The sequence below is a fragment of the Podarcis bocagei genome (genome assembly GCF_964188305.1).
Source record: "Podarcis bocagei genome assembly, chromosome: Z".
Classification (NCBI taxonomy): domain Eukaryota; kingdom Metazoa; phylum Chordata; class Lepidosauria; order Squamata; family Lacertidae; genus Podarcis; species Podarcis bocagei.
The window spans coordinates 48,280,274-48,298,203 of record NC_138140.1 but is presented as its reverse complement, the minus strand read 5'-3'; the positions used below and the strand labels follow the sequence as shown (position 1 = coordinate 48,298,203).

General features: G+C 44.1%; 1 protein-coding gene across 5 annotated transcripts in view; it reads right to left on the bottom strand.

The window, feature by feature from the left end:
* Window positions 1-17,930, bottom strand: part of MCF2 (MCF.2 cell line derived transforming sequence) — a 77,011-nt gene that overhangs the window by 9,894 nt on the left and 49,187 nt on the right. For 4 of the 5 annotated variants that reach the window (XM_081178952.1, XM_081178950.1, XM_081178954.1 and 1 more), the window contains 14 exons: window positions 17,372-17,460; window positions 15,821-15,909; window positions 15,373-15,439; window positions 14,046-14,161; window positions 13,834-13,903; window positions 11,812-11,904; window positions 7,991-8,083; window positions 6,858-6,983; window positions 6,181-6,402; window positions 3,291-3,383; window positions 2,545-2,623; window positions 1,592-1,655; window positions 542-690; window positions 50-162 (listed from right to left, as the gene is read on the bottom strand). In XM_081178952.1, the coding sequence (XP_081035078.1) occupies window positions 50-162; window positions 542-690; window positions 1,592-1,655; window positions 2,545-2,623; window positions 3,291-3,383; window positions 6,181-6,402; window positions 6,858-6,983; window positions 7,991-8,083; window positions 11,812-11,904; window positions 13,834-13,903; window positions 14,046-14,161; window positions 15,373-15,439; window positions 15,821-15,909; window positions 17,372-17,460 (1,463 nt within the window). The remainder of the gene's footprint in view (window positions 1-49; window positions 163-541; window positions 691-1,591; window positions 1,656-2,544; window positions 2,624-3,290; window positions 3,384-6,180; window positions 6,403-6,857; window positions 6,984-7,990; window positions 8,084-11,811; window positions 11,905-13,833; window positions 13,904-14,045; window positions 14,162-15,372; window positions 15,440-15,820; window positions 15,910-17,371; window positions 17,461-17,930) is intronic. The other variant, XM_081178951.1, reaches the window with a different exon arrangement.

Here is a 17,930-nt window from a genome sequence, read left to right as displayed (position 1 = left end):
ATTCCTATGTGGAAATAAATCAATAAACGGTTCAAACGGTTCAACTAACCAGCTGGTTCCCATCTTCTTCTTCCGTGTCAGAACACGTCAAGAAGTAGTTATGGCTGGACCAATCATCAAGTCCTTCGCAGATTTCCAAAGAATGAGACATTCCTGGCCAAGCTGCATGGGGAGAAAGGGATGCATGGTCATCACTGCTTACAAGGTCACTTGCAGAACATTACTACAAAATCCGGGAGAGAGAATCTCCAGCTCCCATCATCCCAAACCACTGGGCCATGCTGGCTGGGGATGATGGAAGTTAGAGCCCATCAGCACTTGAAGGTTGGGCTTTTTCTGCATGCCTCCTATGGGCGGTGGGTGCAACCAGAAATGGGGCATGCATCGGGGGCAAGCACTCGCTTGCTCCCCCCCCCCCAATATGTAGACGTGTGACCAGGGAAACCCAACCAACCTAGCTGGAGAATTGACAGGTGTCCCTAGATACATTTGGGGAAGAAGAGATGAGATTTACACAGGCAACACAGAGAAAATTGCACACTTGGGCCAAAGAATGAAGAAGATGCTATCAAGCTGCACATACGCCTGCTTGGCTTGTTCTGCGGTGAGGAAGCCACGCTCTCCAAGGCCACGGGGCTGGTACGCTCAGAATCGTTTTCCTCTGAGCTTACGGAGGCTCTTGGTTGTTTTCTGAAAACACACAGAGTCTGTTTAGAGAAACTGAGGCAACAAGACCGACCAAACTATGAGCAGGTAATCCCAGCGATACCAATGTGGCACCCATTCCTAAGCATATGCAGTGGGGGTGTAGGTGCTGATCCCCCCTCCCATTCTGGGTCCTGATGCAGTTCCTCCAAGCTCTCCACCGACTTTGCCAGGTACAATCGAAAGCAGTGGGTGAGAATTGTCTTTTGAACACTTTACATGATCAAGCTGCTATGAAATAGGTGCACTTCAGTTTTTAGCCCCTATAAATGATTCATGTGCTTTATAGTATAGATTTATTAACGGCTATGTATTCCATGATATACAATTCAGCTGTTAAGAACTATGCGCACTTTAAATTTTTTAGCCTTTGTGAACTTACGTGTTTGTTTCAATATTTTGAAATTGCAAGCTATCATGTCTGCCTTGGCAGAAATGCAGTCTATAAATCCATCAATAATTTATATACACTTGGTTAGTTTTTGTACCACGCAGTGGCTGCTGGTTATATTATTGCTGGCATGCAATTGCACTGGAATGTTTATTGTATTTGTCATTAATTGATAAGGTTTAATGATTGACAGTTTGTTTTATGATGACTTTAAAATGTTACAATGTTCATACTGAATTATTCAGTTGAAACTGAATTACTATATGCTGGAATTCTGTGTTATGTTTTGAAATTGTGTAGTGTCTGATTGTTAATGTAACGATACACTGATTCACATTTTAGGAGCCACTTGGAGCATATTTATACAGAAAATCTTCAAACAGATTTAAATAATAAATACATAAAAATTTAAGGAGAGAAAGGATTGAACCGGGTGGAGCCCAGCATCTTGATGTGCAGAAATTAGCTATTTTGTCTCAGGCCCTGCTGACTTACCCATCACTCAGAGGAGGGGAGAGTTGGATCTGGTCTGTACATGAAGGAGGTTGTTGCTTCTCAACTGTGAATATAATGCAAATATGGATTAGCTTTTTGTCATGCATCAGGCGAATGTTCATAAAATTAGGTGATGGAGACCATCAGGTGCCTAGGTCTGAACTAAAAATCCTGAAGCAGGTAAGTCCTTGGCTTGATGCAGCAGGCAAATGGTTTATGGACCTCCCCTTTTAACTAGCCCTGCATGCTGACCTCATTCTTGGTAAATGTGGGTTCAAATTTAAATTTCTCCAGTGCCACCTATTCATCTCAACCAGGGGTACAATATGTTTTGTGGTCTGAAGGCTGGAGAAAGATAACGCATGCAGATTATAGATAGAAAAAATATTCTATGGATAGAAAACAAATTCTATCTCAATCAGACTTTACCTCAGATTTGCAAAGTGGATCCCCAATGAGTGTTTGGAGATTTTTCCAGAGGGGAAAGCTAAACTGCAAATGTTTTGAAAGAGCAGTTCGTTCTATTTCCCTTTCTTTTAATTTTCAAAATTGTTCTACAGCATAATTCCATCAATGCACCATTTTACAAGTTAAAACAAACCCTATTTAATATTTTGCTTTTCAGGTGCAAGCATTCAGAAGCTGCATGCCAGAATTTGAATTTCTGACCAGAATTAAACTGGGGCAGAACATACCAGGTATCTGAATCCTGGAATAAATGTCAGAATGGAAGTACATGAGTTCTCACAAAACTTTGGTGAGATCTTGCAAGATCTCACTGGGAGTCGGTGCCGCACAATGCAGGTGAGAGAGTTGTACTGGTACCAGTGGGGCAGCAGTAGCAGGAGGAGTTTTTCCATTTCTCCTCAAGCAGCAAAACAGGACACACCACCCCTGCTATTCACAACAGGGAAATCCAGAAGGTCCACCCTCCAGCCAATCCTCCAAGGTACCTTTGATGAGTTCCTGCTGCTTAAACAAAACCTTTCTTATTTCATTTAGCCATGCCATCTTCAGCTCAACCGTTTGTGCCTGACAGAAGAAGAGACAACAATCACTTCTCTGCTACCAGAAGTTAAGAAACATGCCCCTCCCAAAAACAACCAAAGGAAGGTGTGGAAAAAAGAACAGGTGTTGGCAATCCCATAATTTATTCATCTATTTTGATTGTCTGATTACATTTATATACCACCCTTTCTTCCATGGAGCTCAAGGCAGCATGCATAGTTTTCTCCTCCCCATTTCAGCCTCACAACAACCCTGTGAGGTAGGATAGGCTGAGAGATGGTGACTAGCTCAAGGTCAACCAATGAGCTTCATGCAAAAGATGTGAGGAAGACCAGTTAGATCAGATTCTTTTTTAAAAAAAGCTGAGATAAATTCACTAAATTGGCCAGTGGAGATTATGACAGTGCAAATGAAGCCTCCATGGCTGAGGGCAGTATATCATAAGAACATCAGAAGTATTTGGCTACGGAATCAGGCCAAAGGAAGGCCCTTCTACTCCAGCATCCTGTTCACACAGTTGCCAATAGGATGCCTATGGTCTGATCCTGCAGGGCACATATGGGTGCAAACAAGAGGCATGAATATGCTGCAGAAACCTACCTGGACATAATTTGAGGGGCAAATGCTTAACCTGGTGGAGCCAATGGTCTGGCTTAAAAAAAAGGAAAATCCTTACAAAAGCAAAACAAACCTGCACAACATAGACCTCTTCCCGACCGCTGTACCAGATCTCAAACTTCCGATGGTCTCCTTTCACATTTTCAGTGATCCCAACAGCGCTCATCTAAAAATAATTAAAAAAAAAGCACTCATAGTGATTCAGTGATGGACAGACAATCTAAGTGGGCTGCATTATATTTCTGCATGCTTTGACATGGGCCTCCATTGGATGGGAGAGTGCATCTCTTTTACAGAGAGCCAGTGGTGGTGTAGTAGTTAAAGAGTCAGACTAGGACCTGAGAGACCCGGGTTCAAATGCCCCACACAGCCATGAACCTCACCGGGTGACCTTGGTGGGCCAGCCACCTTCTCCTAGCCTAACCCACCTCACAGGGTTGTTGTGAGAGGCTAAAATCAGGCAGAAGAGAGAGCCAAGCACACTACCCTTGAGCTCCTTGAAGTGGGAAATAAAGGTGCAATCAATCAATCAATCAATCGTTAACAGCCTAGTCAGAAACAGAGCCCCTGCCATGGAGGAAGGAGCTCTCAAATATTCTGCACCCTCTTGTGGGGCTCCAACATTTCATGTAGACCCAAACTCAGGGCAGCAGTGATACCATCTTCTCTGACCCCTGAAGCTAACCATGCCCCTCATCTGGTGCCCCTGAAGCCTCTGACTCCATGTCCAGATCACTGCTAGAATTGGGGGTCATGGCATTATTTATTTTTATTTATTTGTTACATTATATGCCACCTTTATATTCCAAGGATCTCAAGATGGTCTTCCCCATTCCATCCTCACAAGAGTAAGGTAGTTTAGGTTAGGAGGCTGTGACTGGCCCAAGGTCACCCAGTGTGCTTCACAGCTGAGTGGGGATTCAAATCCTGCTCTCCCAAGTACTAGTACAATACTCTAACCATTATGCCACACTGGGTCTCTCCACTCACCTTCTGGCCAGCATTATGAACTCCCTTTAAGCAGCTAGTTTACTAGATCTACATCCCCTTAGGGACCCAGGGGGAAGGGGGGTAAGAACCAAGGCAAACCAGTCGTTCCTTATAAATATGAATAAGCTGTTTATAAATAGATGTTCAGTTTACAGTTCCCATTGTTCACCCTTAATAAAACACTCTGTGTTCTCCATGCACAAAGAACAATACTGTCAGGTGGCCTGAGACATTAAACCAATGAGGCCACCTGGCTAAACCTTCTGTTCCTTCCTCTCTGTTTTCTCTTCTTGGTTATCATCAGCTATGAAAAGCAGCCTTCTTGGCTATCATCAGCTATGAAAAGCAGCCTCAGGGACACAAGAAGCCATTTGCCAGTTAAGTTTTGTTTCTGCAAAATTGGTTTCCAGGCACTGCTGAGAAAACAAGCTGTACCACCAGCTTTGGGAGCTGGGGTGCCTTTTTCTCACAGCTGTGGCCACTCTTGCACAGAAATGGACTCCATGCTCTGGTAACTTCCAGACTGGGCTGTTGCCATGTGCTCTACATGGGCCCGCCCTTTAACGGCAACACGGAATCTTGAATTGGTCCAGAATTCAGCAACCAGATTATCTCACATAAACACCTGCCGTGTTGGCTAGTTCATATCTGGTCCTAATTCAAGGTGCTTGCATTAGTGCAGGGGTCAGCAAACTTTTTTTGGAGGGAGCCAGTTCACTGTTCCCCAGACCTAGTGGTGGGCTGGACTGCACATGCTGGCCCTTTCATCTGCAGAGAACAGGGATCGATCAGGTATAGGAGGGGCAAGATGATCTTTCAGTTCAATTTATGGCACGTACACAGCTTAAGTTACAGTCTTCCACCCTCTTTCTGAAAGCCAACATTTGTATTTTTGTTAACAGTTCAGCTGAAATAATCTTGGAAGATAGGAAGCCTTTTACAGAGTCAGAGCATTGGTCCATCTATCTCAGTATATTGTCTACACAGGCTGGCAGCAACTCTTCTGCTTTTCAGGCAGGAGACTCTCCCAGCCCCACATGGAGATGCCAGTGAATGGTGCTGGGACCTTATGCATGCAAAGCAGGTGCTCCATCACAATAATTAGCCTTCCCTTGCATGAAGCAGCTTTTACACTCAAAGGAAATGTAAGTAACACCATGATTTTTCCTGGAATTACAAATCCCTGAAATGTTCGACTTGTGAGAACAAAGGAAGGACTTGACACAAATGCACACATGCCTGGAGCGTAACAAAAGGCAGTTCACCAGAAAACTGCAAATCTGCAATCAGTGAGAAGAAAATCCATTGTCGCAAATTCTGACAGAACTATCATAGGAGCAGATGGCTGGTTGGGCACCCAAGGCAGAAGCGAGAAGCTGATGAGTATCAAACCAGAATGAGGGTCTTTTAAAAAGAGGCTCAGAATCTGCTTTTATACTGTCAGTTAATGGAATGGAATTGTTATGAGCTTATTATTATTGATGCAAACTTTCATGCAAACCGCTCTGGGCACTGCCTGACATAAAGTGGTACCGAAGAATCTGAAATAAAGATAAATAAATAAAACCATTTAGGGGAGCAATAAACCTAGACTTTATATATTGTTGTCTGGTTGGGAAAATTTCCTAAATATGTTCCACTTCAGATCAGCAGTGTAGCACCTGTTGGCACTTAAAAAAAATAATTAATGGAACAGGAAGATTAACAATAACTTAACAGCATATAATTCTTTCCAATTAATTTAATCTAATTTTGTTCCATGCTAGCCACTTATCCACTTTTTTTGTTTTTGCATTTGAAAAGGGAAGAGAAAGGGAGGGGGGAAGGGGGTGGATAATCTAAAAACCCCCCAGGGAAAACAATGTCGCGCTGTGTGTGTGAGAGAGATGCAGTGATGAAGCACTTTGCTAAAAACCGACAACAAATGGAATGCCAAAGGTGGAATGCTGAATCTCCTTGAGGCTCCCACTTACCTTCAGAAAGTGCTTAAAACTGTACGAGGAGCTTTTGTCGTGGCTGTCGCCGTGGTCCTCTCTCTTCTTGCAGAAGACCAGCGCTTTCTCATAGAGGAAGAGGTGCCTTTGCATCGGCTTGAATCTGGCCAGGTCCTTCATTTTTGTGGGACCTTTCCTGTGCCCCGTCCACACACTGAAAGATCCTTGCATCAGCACTTTGCCCAGCTCACCGATGTCTCCCTGGTAAGAACAATTGTATTTTGTTTGCTTGTTTTTAATGCACACAGGGGTTTCTTATCACAAAAGTGACTTACAAAATAAAACAAAGCCTTCCGAAGACCCTTTCAAAGAGCTGCCTTGTCCTAGATTCCAGACTCAGTGGCCTTACTGGGGAGAGAGTGCTATTCAGATAGTAACACAGAGATGGCTGCTCCTCTTTAATTATCATCATCATCATCATCATCATCATCATCATCATCATCATTATTATTATTACCCTGCCCATCTGGCTTATAGCATATCTAGATGGAAGTGTACTAAGCCAGTCTTCCTGCATTCGGAGCCCCTTCTGCTCATTCTGCTGAGTGGGGCCTCGACATTTGCCCCCCAAAGTCCTGCCCCGACAGCCCCACTGCATCCCATTCGTACTTAACGGCACGACGGATGCCTTCCCAACCAAAGAAAAGTCTACTTACATCATAGCCAGTTATTGAAATCTGATGCATGGAGTCGTTGACTGACTTCAGCAAATCCAACATGGCGACCAGTGCCTCTTGGAGCTCCTGGACGCCTTCACAACTTGTGCTGTATTTCAGCAGCTCCTGAAAAAACATCAAAGTCAGGATTCTGAAAACATCCTGAAGTCAGGGTTTTCTTTGCACTCCGGGCCGCTTCACATAGAAATATGTCAAACGTTGCATTGACTGCAATAAGAATGTCAGACGAGCCTGCTTGCTGGATCAGGCCAGTGGCCCATCTAGTCTAGCATCCTGCTGGCCAACCAGATGCCCTGAGAACAACAGTGCTCTCCTCACTTGTGAAACTCAACAACTGGTATTCAGGGCCACACACTTCTGACATCGGAGGGGCCACATGTTCACTGTGACTAGTAATCATCAATAGCTGTATCCTCCATGCATCTGCCTAACTGCCGTATTTTTTGCTCCATAAGACACACTTTTTTCCTCCTAAAAAGTAAGGGGAAATGTGTGTGTGTCTTATGGGGTGAATGCAGGCTGCGCAGCTATCACTGAAGCCAGCAGAGCGAGAGCTGCGCAGCACCTCTTGTTCTGCTGGGTTCCCAGTGAAGCGGGAGGAGGAACGGAAGGGAGCCCTTAAGGAGCTCCTTCCATCCCTCATCCTGCTTCGCTGGGAAGCCAGCAGAGCAAGAGCCGCTGCACAGCTATCGCTCTTGCTCTGCTGGCTTCAGCAATGGCTGTGCAGCTTGCTTTGGCTTTTCAGGGAGGTGGGAGAAGGGACGAAGGGCAGCCCGTCAGTCCCTTCTCCCATCTCCTGGAAAAGCCAGCAAGAGCTGCTCTATCTTTAAAGAGCCACGCCGAGCTTGCTGGCTTTTCTTGTTTTCCTCCTCTAAAATCTAGGTGCGTCTTATGGTCGGGTGCATCTTATAGAGCGAAAAATACTGTATATTTTAAAGCCATCTAATTTGTTGGCCTTCACTACCTCTTGTGGAAGTGGATCCCAGTGCTTGGAAGTTTAGGAGACTCCCCTCACAGAGCTACAGTTCCCAGAGCTACCATTCTGTGAGGGGGTGCATTCCTGAAAGATGGAAGTGGTATAGATCCATTCTTAGGAACAATGACATGAATACCTTCAGGAGCAGCTGGTATTTTGTTAACCGTTGCACAGGTTTGAGCAGATAGGAATCCAACGCAAGCTTATGCTCCAATTTCCTTTGGCATTCCTGCAACGAAACGGAAAGGCAAAATGTGGCACATTGTGTATGTCATCTTTTAAAATAAAAAAATATTAAATTCAGTACACGATTTTGGACTGGTGTAAAATTTTAACAAGAGGCGTTGAGGGTTATAAATTAAATGATTGGTAGCAATGTAATCTTAGCACCAAAATAGGCAGAGTAAACGATTAAGACTTGGAATTTGCAACAGCAATGATCATAGCAGCCAGACTAGCCAATGGAAATCAGTTAAGTCCACTGACATATTGAGATGGTATAAAAACATATGGTATGTAGCACTGTTGTTCATATTGTGAAAGAAAAATTAAAGGAAGGGCACCAAAGTTACTGAGAAATGGAGTTTGTTAAATATTGGAATGCAAAACTCAAAGACAATGTCAAGCCTTATATATTTTTGCATTCACATGTATAATTTAACACCCAGTTTAAAATATAATAGTTACCAGGGATGCTCAAGAAGTGTATACAGCACTTTTTAATTGACTTTTGGTTTCAGAATACAGTGATATTCCAAATTTTATATATATATATATATATATATATATATATATATATATATATATATATATATATATATATATCTTTTTGGTAATGATTTGATTACTTTTAAGATTTGCATTTTTTAATGTTTACAAAAGTTAACACTAAGTTTTTTTGCAGAAGCTAATCTGGATGACTGCTGAAGATACAGGTCATTGGGAGGGGCACAATGCTGCTTCCTCAGCCCTTGGAGAGCTATCATAAGGCTCAGTAGATGACAGTAGGCTAAAGAGGCAAAATCTGAAGCTTGTATAAAGCAGCTGATGAATAAATTTGTTCCTAGCTGTATTTTCAGATGATTTCTTAATCCACGTGCCAGGATCTCATTAATAGGCTGCCTGCAATCTTCTATGTCCTCCAAATGCGCCTCTCACAATCAGCATTATGGAAATGATGCAAAACTAGAGCTATCAAAATGAATGAGCAAAAATTTTAGAAGTTGTTGCCCAGTTTGGGATACAGATATATTTCCGGTTTGTCGAAGCAAGTCCCCTCAGTAGCGCTGGGCTGAGACATTACAGCACCTGAGGTGGACCCCAAAATGCTGCCCCACTCCCTAGTGGCAAAGCATGGGAGGGGGCCACAGGGAAGGTTGTCCCAGGTACAAAATTGTTAGGGGGCACAGAATTTCAACACATGGTGCTGCCTCAGTACAGCTATGTACTTCCATTGCTGGGCTCTGTTAAAAATGGCTTCTCTATGCGAACCAGGAAGTGACCTCTCCAGACAACAGAACAACTCTTGTTTTCTAACTTTTGCAGCTGTGATCCCCTGGGTGATGTGGACGGCATTAGGCAGTTGAATGTCATGAATGAGCCAGCCATAGGCGCCGACTCCATGGGGCCTGAGGGGGCTCGAGCCCCCTCAAAAAAAATTTTTTGGGGGGCTCAGCCCCCCCAATAATCTCGGGCGCCCTTCCAGCAGAGCGCCGCCGCCGTCCCCCGCCTCCTCCCCACCTGCTCCCTCGCCAGCCAGCCAGCCAGCCGCGCGCCCTAGTCGGAGAGCCCCGGCCGTCCCCCGCGAGATTAGGGAATCCCCGGGGGCGGGGGCTCCTGCCTCGCTGCTTCGCAGCACCACCGCCACTGCCAAGGCACTGCCGGGGGGAATTTCCTTCCTCCTGGCGGTTTCAGCCCCCGCGAGAACGACCGGGTACCAATCGGCTGGCTGGGGGGGTGTGGCTTGCCCTATTTAGGGCCGGAGCGGAGGGGGCTCGCCCTCTCTTCTCCGGCTAGCCCCACGTTTCCCGCATATCAGCTGTTCCGGAGCTGATTAATAGGCGCAGCACGCTCTCCCCTATTCGCTCACGAGGAGGCGGCGCCACTTTATTTGCATATTCATGAGCTTATTTATTATTCATGAGCTTTCCCGGCCCCCCCCCCAATATTTTTTATAAGTCCGCGTCCCTGGAGCCAGCTCCCAGTGACGGTTTGCAACCAGCTGAAGAAAGCAGCCAGGAACAGAGAGGATCAACTGCCAGGCAGGATGAGCATTGGCTAGTGCCAACTCTCCCACCCCTTGGAATGCGGGTTGATAAGGGAAGGGATGAGTGAGCCAGAACCCAGCCAACACTCTTGAAATGTGAAAACTGGCGCGAACAGAGAAGGAAGCAGTTTGTCAGAACGGGAAGAGATTGGAGCTGAGCCAATCCCTCCTAAGAGTACACTGTCTCCTAGGGGGAAGTCACAAACCCACAAAGGAGGAATGGATTTGTAAACTAAATGAATATTTAATTTTGGCAAAATTAACTGCTATAATAATAAATCAGTTGAATCAAAAATTTAAAAAGGAGTGGAAATGTTTTGATGAATATATGGCAAAATATTGCTCAAAAAAAGATACGCTAATATGCCCAGATTAAAATGTGAAGTACTGGATGGAAGAAAAATTAGTAAGGAAAGATAATAAGAATATATAGATGATTTGAGAAGATTGTAGAATGCAAAGATTATTGTAAATTGTATAATGTAGAGGAAATTGAGTGGGGGTGGATGGAAGGAGAAAAGAAGAATATGATGGATTGAGGAAATATAAATGTACCGTATTTTTCGCTCCATAGGGCGCACCGGACCATAGGGCACACCTAGTTGCGCTCCCCGGGCTTCAGGCTGCAGGCTGCTATCCGTAAGCCTTCGGAACCCGGCGGGAACTCCCGCCGCGCTCAGAAGTCTTGCGGATAGCTGCCTGAAGCCTGGAGAAGCCTGGTGCGCACCGACCCCTCTCGCTCTCCAGGCTTCAGCAAAAGCCTGCATTCGCTCCATAGGACGCACACACATTTCCCCTTCATTTTTGGAGGGGGAAAAGTGTGTTCTATAGAGCGGAAAATACGGTAGATGTAGGGGGGGTGGGGAAGAAATGGTGTTGGCTTTGCTACATCTGTATTGTAATGTAATATGAGAAAACCAATTTAAAAAAAACATTGTAACAAACAAATAAAAAGAGTACGCTGTCTCATGGGTGGGCTGGCCTTGCACCACCTCATAAGACGAGCCTGAAAAAATCAGGCCAATGGCCCATTTAGCCAAGCATCCCATCCTTACCAGTGGCCAACAAGGAGAAGCCTGCAAGCCGGACCCGAGCACAGCAGCAACACTCTCCCCTCCTGCAGTTTGCAGCAACGTGTTTCCAAAAGCATTGCTGCCTCTGATTGTGGAGGCGGAGAACAGCCATTGTGGTTAGTAGCCACAGATAGCCTTATCCTCCAGGAATTTGTCTAATACTCCTTTAAAGCCATCCAAGTTGGTGATCATCACTGCCCTCCTGTGGGAGTGAGTTCCGTAGTTCTTTGCTCCCCTTTCCAGGCGGATGGCGCAATAAAAAAAATATATATCTGCAAACATATTTATTATTACATTTCAGGGGCAAAGTTTTTATCGGTGGTTGCAAGAACCAATGATCCCTACCTTTAAGTCTGAACAAAATGCTTGTTTAACCTGGAGGTAGGCTGTCTGAATTGTGCATTGCTTTGTAGCGATTTGCTGGGTCTCTGGACCATAATAAAGATTCATTATGATTACATTTCAATCCCAACCTTTCCTCCGAGAGCTCAGTGTGCCATACGTGGTTCTCCTCTCCCCATTTTATCCTCAGAACCACCCTGCAAGGTAGGTTAGCTTGGCAGATAATGACTGGCCCAAGTGAGCTTTTCGCCTATCACCATAACAATGTGAAAATACCTGGAAGAAGAGGCTTTCTGCACACTGCCTCCATAGGTATTCAGATCGTGGCTTATTCTGACAGTATTTCTCGTACATCTGAAAATCTTCCCGCTGCAGGAGGAAGGAAAGAATGATAAATATATAACACCCCCTTGATTCTAAGTACATCCATTGCAGGGAAGTTGTATCAGACAGCCACAGAACCTGTAGCTGTCTAATTCAAGTGGAAAAAGCCATAAACCTGGGCCACAGAATTGTAGAGATGGAAGGGATCCTGAGCATCATCTAGTCCAACCCCCTGCAATGAAGGAACCTGTTCTGGATCATAGAAATAGAGCACAGGCATTGCATGCTAAAGGTCCCAGGTTCAAATCCTAATATATCTAGGTAGGACTAGGCAAGATCCTTGTTTGAAACTGGGGACAGTGGTGGCGTGTCAGTATGACTGGGGTGGGGCACCTCAGGCCTGGGGAAGACTGCACAGTATTATTATTATTATTATTATTATTATTATTATTATTATTATTATTATTATTTAAAATTTAAATGCCGCCCTTCTCCTGAAGATTACAGGGCAGTTTACAACATAAAAGCACACAATGCATAACATAATGACAATGGCAACAACAACAACAACACACACACACACACAATTGGAAAAGCCATAGATTGTTTAATCAGCCAATGGCCTAGCTGAAGAGGAATGTTTTTGCCTGGTGCCTAAAGCTATGTAGTAATACTAATAATGATGATAATAACTTATTATTTATATGCTGCCCATCTGACTGGGCTGCCCCAACCACTCTGGGTGGCTTCCAGCAAAATATAAAACCAGAGTAATGAAGGAACCAGGCGAGTCTCCCTGGGGAGAGCATCCCATGAACACTCATCCATCCTCTTTGGCCTCTGAGTCTGACCTTGTCCACTGTGGCCCTTGGAAGGGGTCCCCAGAAGGGAATCTGGCCCCCACACTGCAAAAAGCACCGCCCCACACAGAGACGCATTGCTGCTCCTGTTTAGTAAGCGAATAGGAAGCAGAAAAGTAATGCTGTTGGTTCTAGCAACATAGGAAGTTGCCTTATGCTGCGCCAGGCCATTGGGTCAGTCTAGCTCACTGTTGCCTACTTCAACAATGGGGAAGCTTTTCCTGAAGTTAGCTACATTCCCTTTGGGGCAACCAGTTGGGGGCAGGATGCTGGTGGTGGGAGGAAGTGGGGCTAATCTCCCCCCACCCAACCGCCTTGTCTACCACTCACGAACCAACAGGCGAGGGACAATTTTTTCTTACTAGTGGTCTAAGTTGAACACATGCAACAGGCTTTCCTTAAACTTCATACTACAAGACTGGGGGATGTTTTTCGACCATGGACAGCCTTCTGATGGCCACAGGCTAATGATGTTTGGGAGCATAGGCGAAAGCAGGCAGAGCAGAGAATGTGGGTTTTACAGGGACACGGGTGGCGCTGTGGGTTAAACCACAGAGCCTAGGACTTGCCAATCAGGTTGGCGGTTCGAATCCCCGCAACGGGGTGAGCTCCCGTTGTTCGGTCCCTGCTCCTGTCAACCTAGGAGTTCAAAAGCACGTCAAAGTGCAAGTAGATAAATAGGTACTGCTCCGGCGGGAAGGTAAATGGCGTTTCCGTGCGCTGCTCTGGTTCGCCAGAAGCGGCTTAGTCATGCTGGCCACATGACCCGGAAGCTGTATGCCGGCTCCCTTGGCCAGTAAAGTGAGATGAGCGCCACAACCCCAGAGTCATTCACAACTGGACCTAATGGTCAGGGGTCCCTTTACCTTTACCTTACTTCTTAGACCAGACCATCCCTCTCCATCCTCCACCGAAACAGGTAAGAGGCATTACCCGGGTTTAAGGACACATTCAGGCCAGACAAAAACAATCAGGGTGTCTAAGTAGGGACAGGAATCATGGCCTGGGGAGAGTTCTGAGGGCCAGACAGGGAGGCCCGGAGAACTAAGGTTCCCCACCCCTGATCTGGAGCAAGAAGGATCATGAGCACAGCTCTAACAACATGCCTACTGACCCTTTCCAAGAAGCAATAGCCAACTTTCTCTGGGGCTTCCACGCAGCTCTCCAGATGGTGGAGGAAAATCCTGCAAGAAAAAGAAAGAGGAAGAGGATGGAGAGGGTAGGAATGAAGAGTGGGTTACGTTTGCTTCCGGAACTCATTTTTAAAGGCATGGGGTGGTAGAGGTGGGGAGAGACTGACAATGCAAAGGTTTGGCGGTGTCTTACTTGTTGTGAAAGTCGTAAATCTCTGGCATGTTTCCAAACAGAACATCTTTGCGGTTTTGCAAGGGGGGTGGCAAGAGAAAGGCCATGGTGGGGTTGTCCATCTCAGCTCTGTAGCCCTGCCGACAGCACAACCCCAAATGTAGTATTAGGCACACATGCAGATTGTCCGACCCCAAAGGGCCACATTTAGTAGCATCATCACCTCTTGGTCCTAATGCTAAAAATCTCTTTGCAGTCGTGCACCAGCCCCAGAGGTGTGTTTGTTTGGCTTGTGTGTTTTCAGAGTATTATGACAGTAAAAATATGCCACTGAGTGGCATGTTCAACAGGAGAATGTGAATGAGAATAATAAATGTTAAAACTGGAATGGGGAGTAGGGATAGATCAGTCTGTCAATTTTGGTTTTGCTCAGTTTCCCATCTTTCCCATTATTAAGTTCAGTTCCCCACATTTTCACATCAGTTTGCATTTATTTATTTTTTAAAGTAAAAAGTCCTCATGAAAATTTATCAGCATCTAGTGGGCATTTCTCCCATTATACAAATTTATTTCTGCATGTGATACTGTCTAATATGGTGGTACCTCGGGTTACATACGCTTCAGGTTACAGACTCCGTTAACCCAGAAATAGTGCTTCAAGTTAAGAACTTTGCTTCAGGATGAGAACAGAAATCGTGCTCCGGCAGCACGGCAGCAGCAGGAGGCCCCATTAGCTAAAGTGGTGCTTCAGGGTAAGAACAGTTTCAGGTTAAGAATGGACCTCCAGAACGAATTAAGTACTTAACCCGAGGTACCACTGTATGCATATTTCAATGTTCATCAATTTTGTATGCACAACTTTCTCCTAACATGTTTTTTGCGTATTTAATCCTAATGTATATAATTATATTAATTGTTCGATGAATTTGTTTTTGCCTTATTTGTATGCTATTGTGTTTTTAATATGATTACCACAATTGTAGCATTGTCTTGAAAATATTAATGCTATTGTTATTGTGAGCTGCATTGAGATCAGCATTGTTGCTGGAATACAAATATGAAATCATTTTTTTTTAAAAAAACCATGTATCAACATTTTTGTACGCATTATTTGGTTGGAGAACTGTATTGCCAAATACAGAGAAGTTTAACTTTCTAAGGGTAGATGCATTTTGGTTTGGGTATTGCTTCAGGAAGTGTGAATTAGGCTAAAACGTGCACAAAACTGAATTCCTCCTCAACCTGCACATCTGTTAGCATCTAGTTTACTTGCAGTCAGATACAGAAGTAAAATAAGTATCCCAGATACATCCAAGGGCGAAGCAAGAAGAAACAAAGGCACACTTACCATCAAAATGGTAAACAACTCCTCAACGTAAACCCGCTCAGTTTCTATAAGCTCGTTTATCACATAGCTAAAATGAAGAAGGGGGGAAAAATCAAGGTTGGGTACATGTAGAAATTCCACAAAGAGCTGGGAAAAAACAGTAGCATGTACAATCCAGCTTTCTAAATGTGCAAGAATTTATTGGAGGAAGAAAAACATAAATATTCTAGTCCTCATGTTACAAAGATGTGCTTGAAAGGGTGAGAGTAAAGCCTGGTTATTCCTCACCCCTCCAACCCTCTGAAGGGGAGTACTTTGCTTTGGATGAGGCCTAATCATCACAGCAAGGCCAAGGTTGTTCTTTGAATGCTTTGAGTAAAAGGAACAGAGAACTTTCCCAAGCACAAATCAGGGTTTGTTTGCATGACTAGCAGAGAAGTTGGTGGATTAAAAATGGGGTGAAGAATACCTTTTCAATATGTCTAAATTGTCTTCACTTTCTGATATGCACAACTGCAGCGAATTCCTTTTCTCCTGATAATCGTGCATCACTTCAATCTGGAGGGAAACAATATGTTTTAGGAAGAGGAAAATAATAATAAAAAAAGCTTTGAAGTGACGACTTGAAGCCTGCTATTTTAAAATGATTCCTGTGCTGCCCTAAACGTGAACTTGCATTTTGCAATGTACTAGTGGGGTGCATCGCTGCTAGAGGAACCTTTTGCAGCATGGGGGCCTCATTCCCCAGAGGACAACTTTATGGTGGCCACACAACTGCGGTTGGGGGCAAAAAGAAATAAAAGTGTAGCCAGAGGCAAAAAAAGGGGGAGCAGAGCAACAGATTTGATTTTCACCTTTGTACATTATGCAACATTCCAGCAATGTAAAAAGTCAGAGGTTTCCAAGCACGTGATAAGCATAATTACTGATCAAGGATTTATTGCACCTAGGCAAAAGTAGACAAGGAGGTCACAGAGCATGACCAACAAACAGGAGTCGAAGAGGGCTGGGTGGGTAGGGGCTACATTTGGTCCCAGGTCTGGAGTTCCCCATCCCTTGCTTACTGTCTAGAATCTGACACAGGAGAGTCAACAGAAGAAGAGGAAGGAAATAGTAGCAGGATGGAAGTATATGGCCTGGTTTGTGCACAACACTAAACCAAAGTTTAGTGCTACATGAATGAGCTTGAGTGAGCTTGCTCATCTCCCTCCCCTCTCTTCCCCTAGCACAGCCTCAAGGAGGAGACTAGAAGTATCTGCTTCCTAATTTAAACAAACCACTGCCTAAAGCAGCCCACTCTAAGCTATTGTTAGTTTAAACTCCGGCTCTTTGAAACAAGAGAAGATCAAACCATGGTTTCTGAACCAAGATTGTTAAATAAACCATAGTTTAAATCAACTTCCACACCCCAGACTGGATGCAGCAACAAACTGTGGTTAGTTTACACTCGGAGGAAAATGCTTCCGATCTCCAAGCCACACCAAAGGATCAATGAGGCTTATCCAGGTTAGTTTATGTAGCACTAATTTAAAGCTTGGTTTGGGCATTTCATCTGAACCGAGCAAGTGAGTAGGCATGAGACTGCACTGATAAAACTTCTGTCCCATTTACACATTTTGTAAATCTTGTTTTTTTATGCTTGTTCTAGACAAGGAGTGTCAATGCTGCATCAAAAGATGTGGTTTGAGGAGCACTTTGTTAATGGTATGCAGGATTTCCTCAAAGTCATTCCTTTGACTATGGTATGTAGCCAAAACAGCACCAACCATGCACAACAGAGAGGAATCAATGGCTTAAGGAGGAGAGGACCTAAAAAAGCATGACAAGGATAGATCATGTTCAGTGTCCTTAGAATGCTCAGCATCTATTGCAAGTAGCGAGACAAGTTGGTGAGGATTGGAATAGAGTCCCTTAGAAAAGGGCATGGCTGGTTGGATGGCAGGGAGGAACATGGAACAGGACCGTTCTACATTGATTTTGTGGATGTCACACTTGTACTTAAACATTTTTAACCACCTACCTTGCGGGAACTTTGAGATTTCCTTGAAGTCTTCTTCCCAGGCAGTGAAATATCAAATGAAAATTTCAAACTGGAATTAAAATCTACACCTTGGACATGAGAAAAAGAAGAAGGGCAGATTATAGTCTACAAGTTACAGATTACTTTTGTGCAAAGGAATTACATTAAACTACATTACACCACCTGTTTAAAAGGTAGATATGTTCAGTTAGTTCATGCTGGAAACAAAATAGATGTGAGTGTGTTCCTGTGTGCGCACATGTTTTAACAAAGAGGATGAAACATTTTAAAAGAGAAAAAAAGTTATTGGGGGGAACTATTAATTATAACAAAAGATTTGAAAATAAATAAATGGCGTTTAGGAAACAAAAGAAGTTTTTTACTAAGTAATCACACAGAATTTGAAATGAACAAAATCTGAGATTAAAAGTTAAAAATTCATAATCTGACAAGGTACCAGGAAAAGGTCTGAAGCATCCTATTTTGCTTTACTGCCTCTTCAAGTTGCATTTTTATTTTTTATTAAATTTGTATACCACCATTCACCTGCAGATCACAG